Genomic DNA, 20,334 nt, shown 5'->3' with positions numbered 1-20,334 from the left:
GAAAGTGAAATAATGTCATCACTTAAAAACCTAAAACAGTGATCTCTTCACCTCTGTTTTTAAAAAGCAAAATTCTATTTTCAGTTTATTTTATTGATTTCTATACTTAGTATGCTTGAAATTTTATTTTTGCAGAGAAAGTATCTCAGTTGTACCAAAATCATTTCACAGAAAATGGAACTTGCATCTAGCTGCCACTACTACAAAAAAAAATTTTTTTTTCCTTTGTATATCTAAAACAAAACACAACTTTCATAAACATTCTTTCCCTATAATTATCCTCTATGGAAAGCAATACCACATGACTGCTTCTCTAATGACTACATGTTCATCCTCAACTCCACTATTAAAATACTTGTTGAATGATCAAATTCTATCCATTCCACTTACCATTTACAATCCGCTGATATTATTGTTCAACCTGTTGCACTCATCACCAAACTGGAAGTGACGTAGGTTTAAATTAAGGCTAGACAATCGAAAAGAGGCAATGACTTTCAAAAATATTGACGAAAAAAAAACGACCCCTCCTTGTAGAAAAGCACCCAGTTGAAGGTGAAGGAATTGGCCAATTTTTTTATATTTGTCGTCTGGAAGGTCAAACTTCAAAATGATACCGATCTTGTGAAAATCCGTCGCCTTTGATATATATATACATGCATACATTTAAACAGACAGGTTAGATTTATATTATAGGTTATGGTATACAATTAAATGTAACCTAATTTAATGTTGGAAAAAAAATGTATTATCTGGTAGCTGGAAATGATAGATTAATGTTAATTTTTTGTTGTTTTAATGAGAACAAACTATCTTATATATACTAATGTACTCTTGTCATTAATCATTGGAATGCAGGATAATGTACCTAGTGGCATCTCTGAAATAGTCAGTCCTTAAAATTAAAAAGTAATATTTCATGGGCAGTTTCAAAATTTCATCTCTTGATGGTCATGGAAAAAAGGTCAGGGTAAATCTTTAATGAATTCTCATTGCATTTTTTCTTTTCAATTGGACTTTTCAACATTGAAAATGTCTTTGACTTCCTAAATTGACGCCTTCAAAATTCAAGTGACAAAAGTGATCTTTATCGTCTACCAAAGGATTAATGGAAGAATCAACCCAAGAATCAAACTTCTACAAGTAAACCAAGTTCGATTGAAGAAAGAAAAAAAAAAAAAAAAAAAAAAAGGAAAAATTTAGCAGATAATCTCCAGACCCTCTGGAAGAGACTTGTACCTTCCAGTTATATCAAATGTGTTTGTGTGGAACTTTTATTTTCCGCTGCTGACCCCTTATCATCATGAGTCTTTTAGGTGATAATAGATCCCCCCCTCCCAAAAAAAAAAAAGATGTTTGTCTTTAAAACAAATTCTTACATTGGACTAAAAAAATCTTTATCCAATCTCATGACAACTTAGACAAATGATTAAGACAAAAAATACAGTGAGGTTTTTATCGGTGTAATATATTTTATTTGGGGGGAGGGGGTCTTTTAATCAGGTAAGTGTTTTCTTTTTTATTTCATTTTTAGAAATGTTGATAGATATTTTCAAATTTTATAGCTAACAAAAGTCTGGGAGTTCATTTCAATTTCTCTTAAGATTGGCTTTCAGCTATCATTCATCAAAAGAGTAATGTTAGAATTTATATACAATTGAGCATAACAGCGAAAATGGTATATACAACAGGGCCACTTGACATCACCCAGGATCCTAAATTACATAATTTATAAAAATAAATAAAAGTAAAACTAAGCAATTTGCCCAATATTTGAATTCATTTTGAAAGGAAAAAAATCAGTAATAAATATTTATGTCTTTAGTGAGGTTTGAATTGATAACATTTATCTCTAAACATGTGTTAGCTGATTGAACCACTTTGACAATTAGAAGTCAACAATATTAACTACATAAACATATGTCTCTCCTCTCTTTATTTGTAGTTAAATGTGAGTGAAAGCTAAAACAGGCAGCTTTCTTTCCTTTTTCTTATTACTTTCTCTTTCCTCTTGCTCTATTTATAGTTAATGATGAATATTAAACAAATTAATTTTGTCCCTGTGTTATGAGTGGTAGTATTAAGACTTCGGGCTGTGAGGAAAAAAAACTCCTTCGCATTTCTCTATTTATTAGTAATCAAAAATAAAATATTGATTAGAAATACATTTTTAACAACACAGAGCAATATTTGCCTTATCTGACTGATGGAACAAATTCTATTATGTACCTTGTTTTAATAAAGTTTACAGTTGAATGTGAGTCGGCAGGCAAATCTCCAAAAATTCTATGTTATTAAATTTGTACCTGATTTAATAGATGACAGTAGGAGGATTTCTGAATTTAAGGATAAAATTTCTTCCACTTATCTTAAGGATTACTCAAAAATAAAATAATGATCAGAACTAAATATTAAAATTGATCGGAAATGCCATTTCAATTTTATTTCATAACAGACCTATATTTGTCTTATATAACTGATAAAAGAAATTATATTTGCTGATAGCACAACATTCTATTCTCGACATATAGGTAACTTAAATACATACCTATCCAAGGCATTGGCAGAATCCTTAGAAAATGACTCCAGTCTGTAGTAGATTGGGGTTATAAATGGATGATTACATTAAATGATACTAAGACAAAGCTCTTTAATGGTTATAAGAAACCTTTCAAATGACCATTCCCAAGAGTCCAACATTCAAACTCTTTGATCTAGCATTCACAAGTAATATGAATCGGAAAAAATAACTAAATTAAAACTTTGGAATAAAATCAAAGTAAAAATTGCAAACCTCCTTTTTTTTCTTTTTTTTTTTTTTTTTTTTTTTTTTTCACATTTATTTTTCATTCCTGAAATAGGTCAGCTTACCTCATAACACTAAATTCAAAATCATTCGTTAAGAATTCAAATGATGAAACCTGCTGCTGGATTTACTCCATCATTTGTCAAAAGGTGCATCCTACATAAGCAGATTTATACTCACAAGTGGAATAATAAATCAATGGCAGGTACACTGTCTTTATGAAAACGTGAAGCTGTCTTAGTGTTGAGCACTAAACATAAATTCATGCCAAGAAAACATTGTCATGGCTTTGTTAATTTAATGTAAACATTAAAGAAGCCTAAGATTACTTATCAAAGGTAATTTAAGATGAACAGAACATTTCCTATTGACAATCATCATAAACAAAGATTTTGTTGAACACTAGACACCATGCTTGGCATTCCCGAAGAATCATTGATGACCTTGTAAACTCTCCTCCCAGCCTTGAACACGATATTGCCATTTTTATTCTCATTTTTTTTTTTCATTTCTGTACGATAGTGTTAAGTGATGAATGAAATAATGTAACACATTTCTTTAATATGCATCTCCAACACGAACTAAAATGAGATGATTGTATTATAAACCCTTAAATTTGCTTAAATATTATATTGTTCAGATTTCATATATATTATAGAGTTGTGATTTCTAAAGTTTTAAAAAAAAAAAAAGTATTTGGGTACCATCAGCTAGAATCAAAACCGAAACTAGCATTCGAAGCTGGTGACGTTACTACTGTACCAACTTGACACGTATATGAACTGATTAAAATTTGAAAATAATCTATGATTAATGTACAAAATGTATAATGATTTTTTTTCAATTTTGGCACATTTTTGACCCCTTAAGAACAATTTTAACTGACTAAAGACCCATAAAAGAACTGTCCATAAAAAATACAATCATTTGAGGCCCATAAAGCTCTGCAACTTTAGTTTTGGAGGAGATAGTTTGAAAATATAGACACATACAGACAAACATATAGCTTTATATATATTATATTGCTGGATTCGGCATAAAATAATCTAAAAAGGGTCGATATATTGTAAAACAAAATCAAACAAAACTTTGTGAATAAATATTTGAAGAAATTAAGAACTTGAAACATAAATTTTTACCAAAATTAATGGATTCCGCATTATATAACTCACAAACTGATGATATGCCATTAAACAAAAATTACCCCACAAATATAGTATACTTGTAGGAAAACTCTGACATTGCTCGGGATTGAATGAGGGTCAATACTATATACTTTTTCACTAAGCTCATAACACCATATAACTTGCTTTTTACTACTACCCCCATCCAATGTTGCTCTTTAATGAAAAGAGCTGAAATGTTGGCAAATTCTGAATTTGTGTCTTATGCATATGGTTTAGATTTTCATTAAAATTGGATGTTTAGATTTTCATTAAAATTGAAGTTTGAAGACTGTTGTGTCCCTTCATGGATCACCTAAAGGTAAGGCATGTAGATATTTCGGCACACGGAGAATAATGTAGAGATTCGGAACAACTTGCATTGTCCTCCTAGAACATTATGTACATTTCATCAAAATAGGATATATTTGAATTTTTTAGGGTGTTATTCCCTAATAGTCCCTTAAAGATGCATTTAGAGATTCGGGAACGCTTCCATTGTCTTCCTAGAAAATTTGACATAAAAATACTTTCAGATTTAATATAGATTCTTTAACTTTGTATTCATTAATGAATACACAAAAATCACCCACACATTGAATTTTATATAGAGAAGATATATAATTTTTTTGCTATGTTTAATTTTGCTTAAATTCTAAGATTCCTCTTCCACTGAATGTTACTTGAAAGATTTTCTTAGAAAACAATCTACTAAAAATGACCTCCACTCCCATTTGCTTTTATTAGCTATATATATATATAGGGTGCAGATTTTTTTTTTTTTTTTTTTTTTTTTTTTTGCAAAATTACTTTCAATGAAAAATGATACAATAGTTTCATTTTTTTATATTCTTGTCCAGAACCCCCATCCCCTATATTAAAAACACAAAAAAAATATGTACCCATGTCAAAATGAAAATATCATCTTCAAAAATCACATTAAGTGATGTAGTTTTATTTTGAAATAAGGAAATCATATTTTATGACCATTTGAGAAGTGTTGAGATAACTCAACAATAATTCAAAGCTTGAGATTATTGTTGTAATACCAACAAATACCTATTAATCGCTTAAAAATGATTTTCTTTATAAAAATAAAACTACTTGATAAATTTACATGATTTTTGAAATATATTTTCATTTCATCATAGAAATTTTTGTTTTTAATACAGGGGAATTTTGAACAAGATCACTTTTTGTATGTTATCCTTGCAATGTCATGCATTGACTTGCTGTGTTCATTGTTGATGATCTACTGAACTTCAGCAACAAACTATGGTGTTCTTATGGCCTCAAATCTGTGATCATGCATTTTTCTTTCTGGTGTTAACTCCTAGTTGAATCCTTAATCTTTCAGTTCCATTCTGACCTTTTCTACCATTCTCTTACTGACTATGACAAAGTCTGACATTTATTTGTTCTTCTAACATGGATTGCAAGAAGTATTCTCAATCTCCTCCACAAACATGAAAATTCAAAATTGTCCAGAATCAATTATTCTACTCAAAAAATGGAATTATTGTCAGTTTTTTTTTTCTTGAAAACTGACGAGAATTTTAGAAGGTGGGTTTTGGGTTTACTTTCAATAGCCCTGTAACTTTTGCTTTCCTTGAGCTGTATTTCTGACAAAGGGGCAACAATTGCTGTTCTTGGTTGGGGTCTATATATCAAAGACTTATTGTTGGCTAGTTTTTGACCTTGAAGTTTGTTTGTTTGTTTGTTTTTTTAGCTCCTTACATCAAGTGGCTTCATGCTTTGTCCAGCATGATTTCCATTAAATAAAAAACTTTTAAAATATATGCATAAAACTAACAGTTTAGAATTGCAAAACAAATATTGTCTGCACCCTGTATATGTTTTTTTTTTTTTTTTTTTTCCTGAAATTTTAAACTGATGTTATTGTTCTAAATAAAATTAAAAAATAGGTAAATTTTCTATTCGGATTCCAATTTAGAGTTAAATTTTTTTTTTTTAATTTTATGGAAATAACAAACAATCTAATTGTAATCTATGAATATGTGATTTTCTTCGATGTCTAAATAATATTGTTATTGCAATTACAGTTCACCTGCTTCAAAACTCAAGGTTGTCAAAGGTTAGTAACTTTTTTTTTTATATCTCTACTCGTGCAACATTTTGTCTTTTTTTTTTTATTGTTTTTTTTTTTGTTTTTTTTTTTGTTTGTTTTTTTTTTGCTGATTCAGATTTATAGCCATTCAAGGATAATATTAAATAGTGAAGAATATTATGAGGATTAAAAATGAATGGAATATGAACAAAGTTTTATTAAATTCATCATTGACGTTTTTGTGATTTTGTTTTAAACAATGATTGTACTCATTTGAAAAACATTTTCTCTCCTCTCTAATTCCTTTTACTCAATCTCATATTAGGTGGAAACAAGGTAAAAATTTACAAAATGCATCACAATGAAATTCTTTATCGAACCGTCTAATTATCATTATTATTTAGATATCTTCAGTTAAAAAAAAAAACGGGTTTGTTTTACAGATTCGAAAAAATGGTCTTGACAATGAATTAAAAATGAATTCAAGTTTCATGATATATTTTATTTCATTGTTAGGTGAAAGTACAGAATAGTTAACCAAACACCCTTCCTTCCCCATGTTAAGAATGGGTTTCTAAATAATGTTATTTCAGCATGGTAGCATAAGTGCACAAGTACCTTTTATTTGTTATATATTTGTTTTTTCTTTTGTTTTAGTGGCAAAAAAAACAAACGCATGTACTTAATACATTTTGTTGTTTTTTAACGCTTTTAGTACGTGTACTACAAGTATTAAAAACAACAAAGTAGTATTGTTTGAAAATCAAATTTGAAAAACTTCATAATAATTTTTTTAAATTGACGAACCCAGAATAAAAAAAATGAAACTTTTTTTTTTTCTGCTTTCTATTAAGAGAATACAAACTCGTTAATATGCTAATAGCGATAGTTAGCATATCGCCATCATTGTTTCCCTTTAAGCGATTTGAATTTCTATAAAAGATAACATTTTAAAGAAATTTCTGCACAATAGTTATCAAATATGTACATATTATACATGAAAATAATTATGAAGCTATTATTTATATGAAAATGGATGATATATACCGATTTATCTTATCAATTTTGAAATATTCGTTGTCAAATTTGCTCGGTCATAACTTTGCTTCCTGTGGTCATAAAAATAAAAATGAAACACCAGTAGAGATGAACTTCTTTGTTTATATAGCTTGTAAAATTTGAACCATATCCAATCAAATTTAATCCCGCACATATGTATCCAAACGTAACGTATGAAATGTAAACATTGAAAAAACTGTTTCCCTTTTTGCTGTTGTAATTTTTTACCATTTTTTCATTTTTAACCTCAAGCATAAAAATATTGAACGCACAAAAGAAAAATAAATTAACATCATTGGAATGCTTATTCTATCTTTTCATCAATGTAATTCTTTTAAAAATTGACTAACAAATAAAAATGATATGACTTGTTGAAGCACATTAGGTATGTAATATTGTCGATGTCCATGAAAATACAGCATACACTTGTAATGCTAAATATAGCTAAGATCTAGAAATTGCTGAAACCTTACACAATGTACTATAATGCTTGACTCTAACATTTAATCATAACCAGAAATTCACAGTTTATATGCTTCAAAATCTCCATGTGTAATTTTGGAGATTGTCTATTCCTGACCACTTGCAAAGTATGTGTCTCTGTGGGATACAAATCAATTTAATACTTGTGTTAACCAGGCTCAGCCACGGCAACACGTGGCTGGGCAGGTACAGCTACTTTTTAATAAGTTTGTGTCACTGAAAGTTTGTTGACTAAATACAGAATATTTGAGTTTGTAAACATGCATATTTAGTGGCTTGCCTAGTTGTAATGCATGCAAATAACAGGCTTGCTGCAAGTGAGTAACATTTAAGAGGAGAAAGAGATCATACAAGAAATTGGAAATATGTTTGGTTTGCGGTTTTGACCACCCAGAGTTTGATTTGTCTACTTGAAAAAAAAAAAAGTAATGGTTCTATAAATACAAGGTTCACTTCTGTCATTATGATCCGTTCAGGGTCTTACAAATGTAATGGCCGTCCAGACATAGACTCCTAGATAGGTGTTTTTTTTTTTTTTTTTTTTTTTTTTTTATACATGCATAGATAAGACTAGCCATTATATCAAGTAATTTTTCTAGTGTGGTCCCAGCGATATCTATATAGTTTCCAAGAAATTAATGTGCAGAGGGGGCGGCAGTCCATTTGGGTTTCTGTAATCTGATGCCCAGCTGATTTTCTGTTGCTCTCAAAAACAGATGGTCTATTTGTTTGGTTGGATTTTGTCTAAGAATTGTCATTTACAAGTCTGGTGGTCAGCAGATGAAAATGAATATCCTTGTATAATCCCCCCACACACACAAAAAAAAATCTTGTTTCAAACTGGAGCACCTCTAGGAAAGAAGCTTTGTTCTTAGTTTTAGGTACTCATAGAGAGCAAGGGAAATTGTTTGCAGTAGTTGTAAAATTTAGGAATTTAATGGACAAAATCAGATAACTCTACAAAATTTTGAACTGAATTTATTTATTCCACAAGGCTAGATTGTCCTCCTTCTGTCAAGTTTACCAATGTAGAAGTTTTAATTTTTATTTTATTGCTTGTAATAAGGATTGAACTGTTAACCTCCAAAAGATATTTAACACTGATTGTCTTACCTTTTCTGCCATGTGGCTGCATTTACATGTGGCAGAAGAGGGGGGGGGGGTCTAAAATTAAAAACAAAAATAAAGAAAAATCTGTATTTATGCATGTACCGATGATGAAATAAAAATATTGCATTCTAAAAATCATGTAAATTGATCAAGTAGTTTTATTTTTAAACAAGAAAATTCAATTTTATGAGTATCAGAGGAGTGACAGTCTCATCCGCTATTTTGAAAAAAAATTCTCCAAACACAAGGGAGATATAATTCAACAACTTGTGAGGTTTATATTGTAATCTCTACAAATTACCATTAATTGCTTAAAATGGTTTCCTTATTTAAAAATAAAATTACTTGATCAATTTATGAGTTTTGGAATAGGATACTTTCATTTTGTCACAGCTACATTTTCTTTTTGATTTTTAATATAGGGGGAATTATGAACAAGAACCTTTATTTTTTATTTAATTCTTACAAATATTGTTAATTCTCTACTAAATTTTACACTTTTCATTTGCTGGCAAATCAAATTTCAAATTTGATATAATTTGCTGTTTTTTTTCTCTCACCTTAAATGCAAACAATTTTTTTCATTTTTATTTTAGATGATAACCAAAATAGCCGAAATTTATGCGTCAGTGGTTTATCTTCAACTACAAAAACTGAAGACGTGAAAGAAGCTTTCTCTAAATATGGCAAGGTACAGTCAAAACGCAAAATTATCTTGTTTTATTTCATTCTCATGAGAAAATTATTTTTTAAGTTTCAATTTTCTAATTGAAAATTGTCTTTCACATCATTTCTTTTTTTTTTTCTTTTAATCTAGGTTATTACTGCCAAGATAGTGACCAATCTTCGTTCGCCAACAGAAAATTACATTTTTATTACAATGTCTTCTCCAGAGGAAGCTGCCAAATGCATTCAACATTTGAATCAAACAGAACTCCATGGCAAGAAAATGTCAATAACAATGGTAAGAGAAAAATGGATTCCATTCAATCTGTCTTTTGCTGGGAGGAGGCATCCTACCGAATGCCAGGCATTCACCTGTTATTTCAGAAGACTCTAAACCAAGAGATTTTTTTTAAGCACAATTCCTTGGATTTCTCTTGTAGTTGGTTTACCAGATATATTTGCCAGGTCACGTTTAGTATTGAGCATGTTATTTCAAACTTAAATGTGCTTACTTTGTGGTTATGTGAGGTTTTGAAAAGCTATAGCACTATGTGAAGCGCATTCTGGTCTACAAAGAATGCCAGCATTCTAAATAGAACACATCAGGTGATTAGCAATAAATATTATTTGTATTGAACTATGTAACACAGTATTACCTAGTATTTATTCGTATTAATTTATCTATTTTAATTTATTCTGGTCTTGACCTTTACTCCTGATCTGAAATGAACTCGCATGTCAAATCCGTTGACAAGGTTGCTGGAAAAATTATGATATCCTTCTATCGATCCAGTAGATATCTCACTGCTGATGCAATTGTCTACCTATATAAGAGCCAGATACGTCCAAGGATGGAGTACTGTTGCCACGTCTGGGCAGGAGCTACTAGAAATACCTTATCCTGCATTGACAGTTCAAAATAGACTTCATAGCCTAGTAGGGGATGCCCTTTTCTCTTCCCTGCAGCCTCTTTCTCACAGGAGATACATTGTGAGCCTGTCTCTGCTTTATCGTTATTTTCATGGCAAATGTTCATCTGAGCTCCAATCTATCACCCCCCCTCCCCAAACTTTCACAAGAAACGCTTGTGTAGCTGTAAACACTATCAATAATTTCCCCACTCTTTATCTGTGCATAAACCTAAACGTAGATTCTATGAACAAAGCTTCTTTCTTAGAACTGCACACCTGTGAAACTGTCTTCCGTTTGCCTACTTTCAGCTGACTACAAGATGGTCGTTTTCAAGTCCAAGATAAACAAGTTCTTGATGAGCCGTTCCCCTTAATTTCCACTACTAACAATTACTACAATATTGTCCCATTGACTACTGTAGACTCTTTAACCATTATCCTCAAAAGGCCTCTGTGCTTTGATAAGTGGTGACTCCTATGTAAAAAAAATATGAAAGCATATTTGTTGATTAAATACATTTCTCATTCCATTGAATTTCCACAGGTCCTGCTAGTCGTTAATGTAATAATACTAATAATAATTAAAAGATAAAATGGAAATCATTTTTAGGGGGAAGCGTTCATACTATTCAATATCTCGGCAAAGGTTTATAAATGATATTTTTTATTAGGTTGAATATAAATAGTGATCTTTTACTGCTGAAAGTTAAGTCGTGAAAGTGTGAACAAAAAAAAAACAAAATGTGAATAGACGTAAAACAAACAAATATAATAGCGAAAAGAAAAAGAGAGCAGGAAAATCATGAGTGAAGGGTGGGAGAAAGGGAGGCATAAAGAGAGAAAGAGGAAAGAGTGTAGTATATGAGTGTTACTCTTGTAATTAAAATCTTGGTACTTATGCAGTTTACGGCCCAGTCTCAAGCAACTTTATGTCAACAGATGCTGGATCAATTAGCTAATCTGGCTGTTAAAAAATTTCAATAAAAGTGTAATCCATTAAATCAAGGAAAAATTTTAAGACCGAAAATGACTTTCAGCATGCTATGTCAATGTGAAATTCCCGCCTTCCTCTTTTTCCTTGTTAAGAATGGCTTTCTAAATAGAAAGCAATTCTTAAGATGGGGGAGGTGCCACATTTTAAATTTATCACCTGGTAGTTTTTGCAATTTTACTGCATTTACATAATCTGCTGGAAGAAGCGGGCACAAAGTTACCAAAATTTTATGCTACAAAATAGCAAATAAAGCTGAAATCGCTCAATGGAAGAGCAGTATTAAGGTGGGGGGGGGGGGGGTAGAAAGACTATATAAATAAATTATATAATTTATATAAATTAAATATTTTCTGTTTCTTTTCCCAAGAGTAAGAAGTTTAAAAACTAAATGCATAAAAATAATGGAAAGATTTTTTTTTTCTTTCTAGGCGAAAAATAACTTAACAAAATCAAATGAAAAGAAATCTGTGGTGAAAAAAGGTTAGTTTTAATATTTTCAATTTTTCTTGTTTCTTTTTTATGACCACTAAACAAAAACATTGAGATTTATATAATCATTAATGTTTATATATACATATAGAGATACAATTATATATGCATATGTGTATTATATTAGAAAAATGCAAGCATGAAAAACAATGTGGTTAAGCTTAAACATGGAAAAGTAAAGGACTAGTTGTTAAAACTGGAAAAGAAAAGGACAAAATATTCTAGTAAAAAATATAATTAATTTATAACTTAAAATATTGCAGCATTAAGAATTGATTATATGTTATACATTTAATTTAAAAAAATTTCTTAATGCTGCAATATTTTTTACTAGAATATCTTGTCCTTTACTTTTCCATGTTTAAGCTTAACCATATTACTTTTCATGCTCGCATTTTTCTATTGTAATCTATGATTTTTCTAGGATTCCAATAAATTCACTTGTTCTTCGTTTAATTTCAGTCTTATTTTTTTGCCCCCATAAATGTAACATACACATATGTAATAACAATGTACAGCACTCGTTTGCTTCAATAACCCCCCCCCAATTATCTCCCTTTCATTCTGTCTGTTTAACTTGTTACTTCTCTTTTTGTACCCGTAGTGAATTTGCTGAAGCGACGTGGTTGCTATGGAAACCCGTCATAAAAAGCGTCGCTCACATTGTTACATATTATGATTTTGAACACCAGTAAATTCATAACTTTTGTTTTACTGAACAAAAATTGAAAATCTTTTTCTTTTTTTTTTTTCTTTTTTTTTTTTTTTTCACGATATAGCTGAGAAGGTGATTTATAAACTGTAATAATTGTTTGAAATTTGGTTGAAAAATGAGTGAGCAATGAAGCTTTAAAGTGTTTCTAAATGACTAAAGCTGCCACTGAACCATATATTCAAACACTACTGTGTTTGAATGATACACACACACACACACACACATATATTGAAAGAGAAAACTATTTTTATTGATTTACAATAAATATTAATCATCTAAATAATGAACATGTTTTGAACCTTTATTTTTCAGGTGCTGGTCCAAATAGCCGTAACCTATGGGTCAGTGGTTTGTCTTCTAACACCCGAGCCACAGATCTGAAAAGTCTTTTCTCCAAATATGGCAAGGTACTGTCTACTTGACCTATTCAGGTTTTTTTTTTTTTTTTTTACTGTCTACAATTGTGGAATAATAAAACGTTGGCTTAGTAATTTTATCAATAATATTATCAATCAAATAATTGATTATATTTTATCTGGGCATCTTTTATTTTAATCAATAATGCCATTTCACCTTTTAATGAAAGAAAAGGTGTTTTTTTTTTTGTTTTTTTATTATAGCCACAAAAGGATAGTTTTTTTGGGGTTTTTTTAACAAAGTTCTGGTGATTGGCATATGGCATAGGGAAAGACTCATATTTGGTATAAGTTAACAATAAAATATCATTTGAGGTGATTGATTTAAAAATGTAAATTTCTTGATTCTTTGATATTATTCTGGTGTTATTTAGAAATTATAACTGGATCAAACTAAATTTATATTAAAGAAAGAAAATATAAAATAATTATATTATTAAAATTTCTGTACCACAAAAATTTAAAAAAAAAAAAAAAAAATGCTACCCAGTCCTGGCTTACAGAACAAGAGCATACTACTCCCTTAGAGCAAATAAAGTGTCTCATTCAAAATTCCATACAGATTCCCAAGTTAGAAAGATTCCTGAATTTGAAAAGATACATCTGAAGAAGGTCAGAGGTTACATCAACCGAGTTGTGTGAATAATACTCCAAATAAGAAAGTAGTCTAAATAAACTAAATAATAAATTATTAATCCTTATAAACAAAGAATGCTATCCCCCCCCCTTTTTTTTTAAGTGGTGAACCGGGAGGGCTACTATTTAGTTACTTAAAAATAAAACATGATCAATTTACATGATTTTTGAAATACGATATTTTCACTTTGTCGCAGGTACATATATCATACAAATTTTTCTGTTTTTTCTGTTTGTTTGTTTGTTTGTTTGTTTTTTTATATATGGGGAATTCGTGACAAGAACCAATTTCAAGTTCACAAAAATCCTATGAAAAATATTTTTCTAAAAATTGACCGACATTCAGTTCCCTTTTAGTTACTAATCATTAGTGCTATGACAACAGCATATTCTTGTCACTGTTTTAACTCTTGAGTATAATATCCAACACAGCTAGACACAATTAATCAATGGAGAACCACATCACTCTACATAAAAACATACAAGATATCAATGGATATATACCTGAGAATTAAAACAAGGAAAAGAATATGCTGTTGTCATAGCCCTACTAATCACTATAAAATTATGAGACACATTCTTGTATGTGTACATTTCCTACCTATATGCCATTTACACATTTTTTATTTATTTTTACTGTTAATGGATGTGAAATCTAAACAACAGCCTAAAATAACAGGATTTTAAAATCTTATTTAAAAACTAATTAAGAAATTAAATTCACCGTAATTTGTTAGGTTTCTTTCTCAACAAGTGGGCCATTAGGTGAACAAAAAAAAAGAATTAGTTTATGACCTGTTGAAATGTGAAAGGAATCTGGAAGCATTTAAACTGTCGAATAGAAAGCCAATTTAAGCTTTAAGAGTTTTAGGAAATCTTCAGATATTAAGATTGAACGTTTTGATAGATATTTTCATTCTCTTTTATTTTTTTGTTAAAGCCTGTATAAATATTATTTTGATAATTACATTTTTTTTTTTTTTTTTTTTTTTTTTACTATTAATCAAATATAGAAATCAAAATTGCATAGTATAAAATAAAATAATTTGAAAAAATCCTTTTAGAAAAAAATTGAATTACAATATTAAAACAATCAGAAGGTATTTCGTTTTCTAAAACAAATCGATAATTTTAATTTTTTGGTAATAATTTAAAAATAAAAAAAATTATTTTCTGACTGTAGAATAAAAAGCTTTAAAATTTTTAGCAAATCTTAACATATTAAGATTGAAAGTTTGGAAGATATTTTTATTCAGTAGAGATTTTTTGGATTTTTTTTAAAAAACAGTCTTAAGTGTAAATATTTTGTAATAATTTTATGCCTAAAATCATTTATTATTCAGTTTTAAAAAAATTACTTTTTTTACAAAAATTATTTTCAAATGTTCATGTACGTCTTCATCTGACATAATTTTCTTAGGTTGTTGATGCCAAAGTGGTGACCAATGTCCGTAGCCCAGGCGCACGGTGTTACGGCTTTCTTACAATGTATTCTTCTGAGGAAGCTTTTAAATGCATTCAACATCTGAACCAAACGGAACTCCATGGCAAGATGATATCAGTAGAAAAGGTAAAAAAAAAAAACATTAAAAACATTCATTTTTCTTCTTCGGGTATTTTGTTCATTCAAGAAGTTTTAATATTTTTATACCATGTATACTAAGAAAGTGGATGAACTCTTCTGTAGTGAACAACCATCAAACATTAGATCTCAGCCATCTGGTGCTAAATCTCGTGTTCAGCATTCCTTTGGATCTTCTCAGTTAGCCTGACGATTAGGTGATATAGGCTTTTCATAATCCTTGTGTCCAAGAGAGGCCTTCTTTGAGTCCTACAACATAAATGTGTCTGCTGATGTTTCATATTTAAATATGATAAACTTTATATCGGCATAGACGATGGAAAAATTGACAAGATTAGATGCATGAGAAACGTTGTGTTCCTGCCAAGATCGCTGGAAAAATGATTGGATCACTCTACCGCTCCAGTAGGTATTACACTGCCGATGCAATCCTCTGTCTGTATAAGAGCCAAATACGCGCTACTGTACTATTGCCACATCTTTGCAGAAACTGTTTGCCGTGCCCTATCTGACTTTTGTAGAGTTCAAAACCTAGTAGGTGTTCAACTGAACTCCAATCTATAGTCTTGCCAAGCTTTCACAAAAAATAATACTCTACTAGTTACAACCATTATATACGATTTCCCTCACTTTCTATCTGTCCCTAAATCTAAACAGATTCCCTGATCAAAGCTTCTTTCCCCAGAATTGCCTGCCTGTGGAATTCCTGATTGAAATACAACATAGTAGCCTTCAAATCCAATGTAAACAAATTCTTGTTGAACTATCTCCATAAACAATCAAATTCTACCCAATTTACATCATTAATGATTACTACACTACCACCTTACATTTATGAACCCTTATCCTCAAGTGGCCTTTTGGCCTTGATAAATAATGACTCCCAAGTTAAAAAGAAAAAAAGTTGTTGGAAGGCATATTAGCTGAAACATGGTGGAAATAGACAGCAACAATAGTTTGAAAAATAAAGCAAAATATTATTGCCCTTTTTATTGATGTTTTAGTTATTGCTTTGATCATGTACTAGCGGGACTTGTGAAAATTACACAGTGGACTCTTTCATACGTAATATATTGATGTTGGCATTCTGTGGATGTTCAGCATAAATAAAGATGCGCTGATATTATTATTGTAGCACTTTTAAAATTGCAGAAGTATTTATCTAAGCTAGCAGGGTCATAAAATATGCTTTCATATGATATTTTAATTCATGCAAATTTTGTATATATTATAATCAATTTTTTATTGATTTTTATATATCATAAAGTTGTGATTTCAAAAATAAAAATTTATATCCATGACTTGAGTGCATCAGCTTAAAACTTATAAAGAAATATATATATATATATATATATATACACCTTGAGTGCCTTCAGCCATTATCAAAATCAAAACTTATGAAGAATTCTTGGTAAAATTATTTATCACAAGAAATGGAAAGTCATAACAATTAAACAACAGTCACTCGAAAGGAAAAAGATGTAAGCGTGACCCACAAAATAACACACATGCTATCGTATTAATATCATATATTTCCTTTATTTCAAGAAAAGTAAAGTAATATTCAATTTGTTATATAACACATTTATTATTTGTAGGCTAAAAGTGATCCAGGATTACGAAGTGTTAAAAAAGAGGACAAAAAATCAGACGTGAAAAAAGGTCAGTTTTTTTTTTTTTTTTTTTTTTTTTTTTTTTTTCTCTATAAATTTATTGAAAATAATTTTGATTTCTTACATACTCTCCTCATAAATTCTGATTTCATCCTTTGGACAACCCACCTCCAAAACTGAATATTATAAAATGTGAAAAATCATCATTAAAATTTTGTCCTGATGAGGTTATATCTAAATAAATATGATCTCTGAAACGATCGTACACTATCCCCGGTTGTTTTTTGTCTCGATTTCTTTAAACATGTAAATGAACTCGTATTAATTCATTAAATTCATTTAGCTCCTATTTAATCTATGATAGCTGTTGAGGACTAAATCCTTCCTATTGAGCTGATCTGCTATCTGCAGTATTCTTAACGATGTGTGTAAATTAAACTTCACTCTTCATAAGCGGTAGCTATATATTTAATTACTCTTTCTCATTTTCTAACTCTGAATTTAGACCATCATTCCCTTGTATATAATCTTTGTGGAAATATGTTTTTTTAATTATATTTCACCTTTTATTTATGCAGCTCAGTGTAATTATAGAGTATATAACAAATAAATGACCATCTTACATTGATATAATAATTAATGCTTTTGCACTATGAAACAAGTGTGGTCAAGAACTGTGTATGTCTACATATTTAAAGGAGTAAATTGTAAGATGGTCAACATCTTGAAATTTGAAATATAAATTTTTGTAATTTATTTGTTATATATATAATCTATTTCTTGGCTAAAAATAATGAATTTCTTCACATTTGACAAATAAAAATCATATGGAAAATATAAAAGCATGAAAAATTGTAGGTGTTACTAGCAAGCTGCTCGGCATTGCTCATTTGTAAAATACGCTTACCATATTTTAATTTATGCAGATTTTGTACTTATTATATTGGAGCCAATTCTCTATTGATTATTTTATTGTACCCCAATATATAGTAGTGATTTCAAAAATTATAAAAATAAATATGACTAAAATCAAAACCAAAACATGTAACTCTCCAACCATTTTCGTTACTGTCTCATCTAAGTCTATACATGTACAAACTTTAAAAAATAATGCTAAAGATAAAAATGTATAGAAATAAAATGTTTAGTTGATTTACATCTCGAAATATTATAATTTTAATATTTCGAGCAATCCTCCTCTTTATCAAAAAAAAAAAAAAATGATAAAAATGAATGAAATTTAGGTTGGTTTGGTTGTTTTGTTTTACGGCATATCAACCCTTTTCAGGTTATTTAATGCCGAATCTGGTGATTTTGAAGAACGAGTTTTTAATATAGTATATTTGTTTTTTAAGTCGTATTCTATTTAACCCATAGTTGGGACCCTAACAGGTGCTACCACTCCGGGTCAGAGTGGACCTGGGAGCAATAGCAATTAAAGGGTGGCTCCACACTCCCTAAGGCCTGCAAGCTGGGGCCCTCACCATTGGATATAGTTTAAGGTCATATCCAGGACCGAATGAAATTTAAACTATTGAGAAAAACTGGAATTTTCAACTTTATACAGCATTCATTATGTGTGTGTATCAACAGATAGTATTACAGACATAATATAAAAAGGAAAGCTTAAATTGATTAATCTAAATTTAATTTTTTTTTTTACAAAAAAAGATGGAGAGAAAAAAGATGGAAAAGACAGAAAACCTGTTAGCAGAAGAGATGACAGACGCCATTCAAGTTCTGCAAATCGTCGAAGACTTTCAGGTAAGGCAAATTGGTCTTTAGATTTTACTACTATTTTTTTGTAATAGTCGTTCTCATTTAAAAATATATCAATTTATTGCAAACCAAGGATGTTTATGAAAATAGTATTTCAAAAAATAAAACATCAGGTTTTTAAGTAATTTTAATGTAAAATAATGCCTCTACTTGTGGTCTGTTGTTTTATTTAGAAACACCTTTTCGGATTTCAAAGCCGGGTGAGCATTTATATTAAACAACTGAACCTCCTTCTATAAATTGAACCACAGAAAGAAACCTCTTTATAGTGTACGGTTAGCATCAGTGCCCCAACCTAATTTTTTTTTTTTTTTTTTTTTTTTTTTTCTTTCTTTGTCTTTTTCTTCCAACCGGGATAGTGTACAATCGTTTCGTAGATCATATTTATTTAGATATAATCTCATCAGGACCAAATTTTAATGATGATTTTTCTCTTTCTCTTTCTTTCTCTTTCTTTCTCTTTCTCTTTCTCTTCATTTCTCTTCCTTTCTCTTTCTGTACCTTTGTCTTTCTGTACCTTTGTCTTTCTCTTCCGCTCTCTTTCTCTTCCGCTCTCTTTATTTTATTTTTCTTTTCGTTTTCATTTTATTTTACTTTCGTTTTATTTTATTTTCGTTTTCTTTTTTCGTTCTTTACTTTTTCTTTCTTTTTTTTTTTTTTTTTTGCTTTTACCCCCCCCCCCTTGTTCTTTTTGTATTTTTCTTTTTCTTACTAAAAAAAAAAAAAATTTTAGTGTTAGCAAAGCATTTCTAAAAAATATCGATTCTTTGATAATTAAAATTTGGTGTATTCAAAATAATTATGTATATATTTTGTAACATTTTTTTACAGATAAATCTCGTGTGGTTATGATGGACAAGAGCAAAGGTGAACCCGTGATTAGCGTGAAGCATCGAGGCAAAGAAGGTGGCGAGGCAGACAAGTCTTCTGATAAAGAGAAAGATGCGACAGCACCAAAACCAAAAGAAAGCCCAACGGCCGCCAAAGGAAGCAAAGATGAAAATGAGTCCAAAAAGGATGTTTTATCTTTCAATCGTATGAAGGTAAGAAATAAATTTTGCATCTGTTTATTTTTTTTCCTATTATCCTTCCTTTTTACTCTTCATCTTACTGTGTTATCTCATCTTTTACTTTTCTTTTCTATTTAACTAGCAAGTGGGTGCTCAGCGTTGCCCGTGTGCTGGACAAACATATACACATGGACAACTTTCCTTTATATAATAGATTCTAAAGAATGAGTCAAAACAAATACGCAGAAACTGGCTTGCAGCGCCAAACTTAAGTTGCGTGATGTTTGACCTTATTAAATTCTCGCACCTGTCAATTTCACTTTATAAACGTTAAATTAAGATAGTTTTCACTTCCTCGTGGGCAAGCTGATTAGATGTCAGGGTTTATTCCCTTTCTTTTCCACCTTCGCGTCAAGGCTTTGGGTTCGAGCCTACCTTCCTACCAAAACTTTTTTTCTTTTACACCTCCAAACACTCGGCCAAAGTTTTTATTTATTATTTTTCTTTATCTACTACCCCCCCACACATACACACCTTCAAACAGCTGGGCAACGCCAGGCACCCCTGCTAGTTATAATATAAAACTCAAATCATCTTGCTTGGACATTGAAACTGTCTATTCAATTTTAGTTTATGATGCGCTTGCATAAATAAATAAAACAAAACTGTAACTGCTTTTTTTTTTACATCAGCATTTTACAAATCATTCTTTTTTGTGTTTCATTTTTTCTTCCTTACATTTCTTTATATTACTTTAAGAATAATAATGTAAACGAAACTATAAAAAACCATGTACGTTTTTAGCATTCCAAATATTTATTGTATTTTCATTCT

The 20,334-nt window shown here is 29.9% G+C and overlaps 1 protein-coding gene across 2 annotated transcripts in view; it reads left to right on the top strand.

The window, feature by feature from the left end:
- The window catches only part of LOC145259952 (uncharacterized), a 90,901-nt gene that overhangs the window by 54,404 nt on the left and 16,163 nt on the right, over positions 1–20,334 (top strand). The window contains exons 7-15 of one of the 2 annotated variants that reach the window (XM_080117930.1): positions 6,033–6,064; positions 9,286–9,380; positions 9,507–9,653; positions 11,689–11,740; positions 12,777–12,871; positions 14,937–15,086; positions 16,697–16,760; positions 18,383–18,475; positions 19,322–19,533. In XM_080117930.1, the coding sequence (XP_079974056.1) occupies positions 6,033–6,064; positions 9,286–9,380; positions 9,507–9,653; positions 11,689–11,740; positions 12,777–12,871; positions 14,937–15,086; positions 16,697–16,760; positions 18,383–18,475; positions 19,322–19,533 (940 nt within the window). The remainder of the gene's footprint in view (positions 1–6,032; positions 6,065–9,285; positions 9,381–9,506; positions 9,654–11,688; positions 11,741–12,776; positions 12,872–14,936; positions 15,087–16,696; positions 16,761–18,382; positions 18,476–19,321; positions 19,534–20,334) is intronic. The other variant, XM_080117931.1, reaches the window with a different exon arrangement.

Source organism: Euprymna scolopes, chromosome 35 (genome assembly GCF_053919585.1).
Source record: "Euprymna scolopes isolate OS-2025 chromosome 35, ASM5391958v1, whole genome shotgun sequence".
NCBI lineage: Eukaryota > Metazoa > Mollusca > Cephalopoda > Sepiida > Sepiolidae > Euprymna > Euprymna scolopes.
The sequence above is the reverse complement of the archived record's forward strand: the minus strand, read 5'-3'. Positions and strand labels throughout refer to the sequence as shown.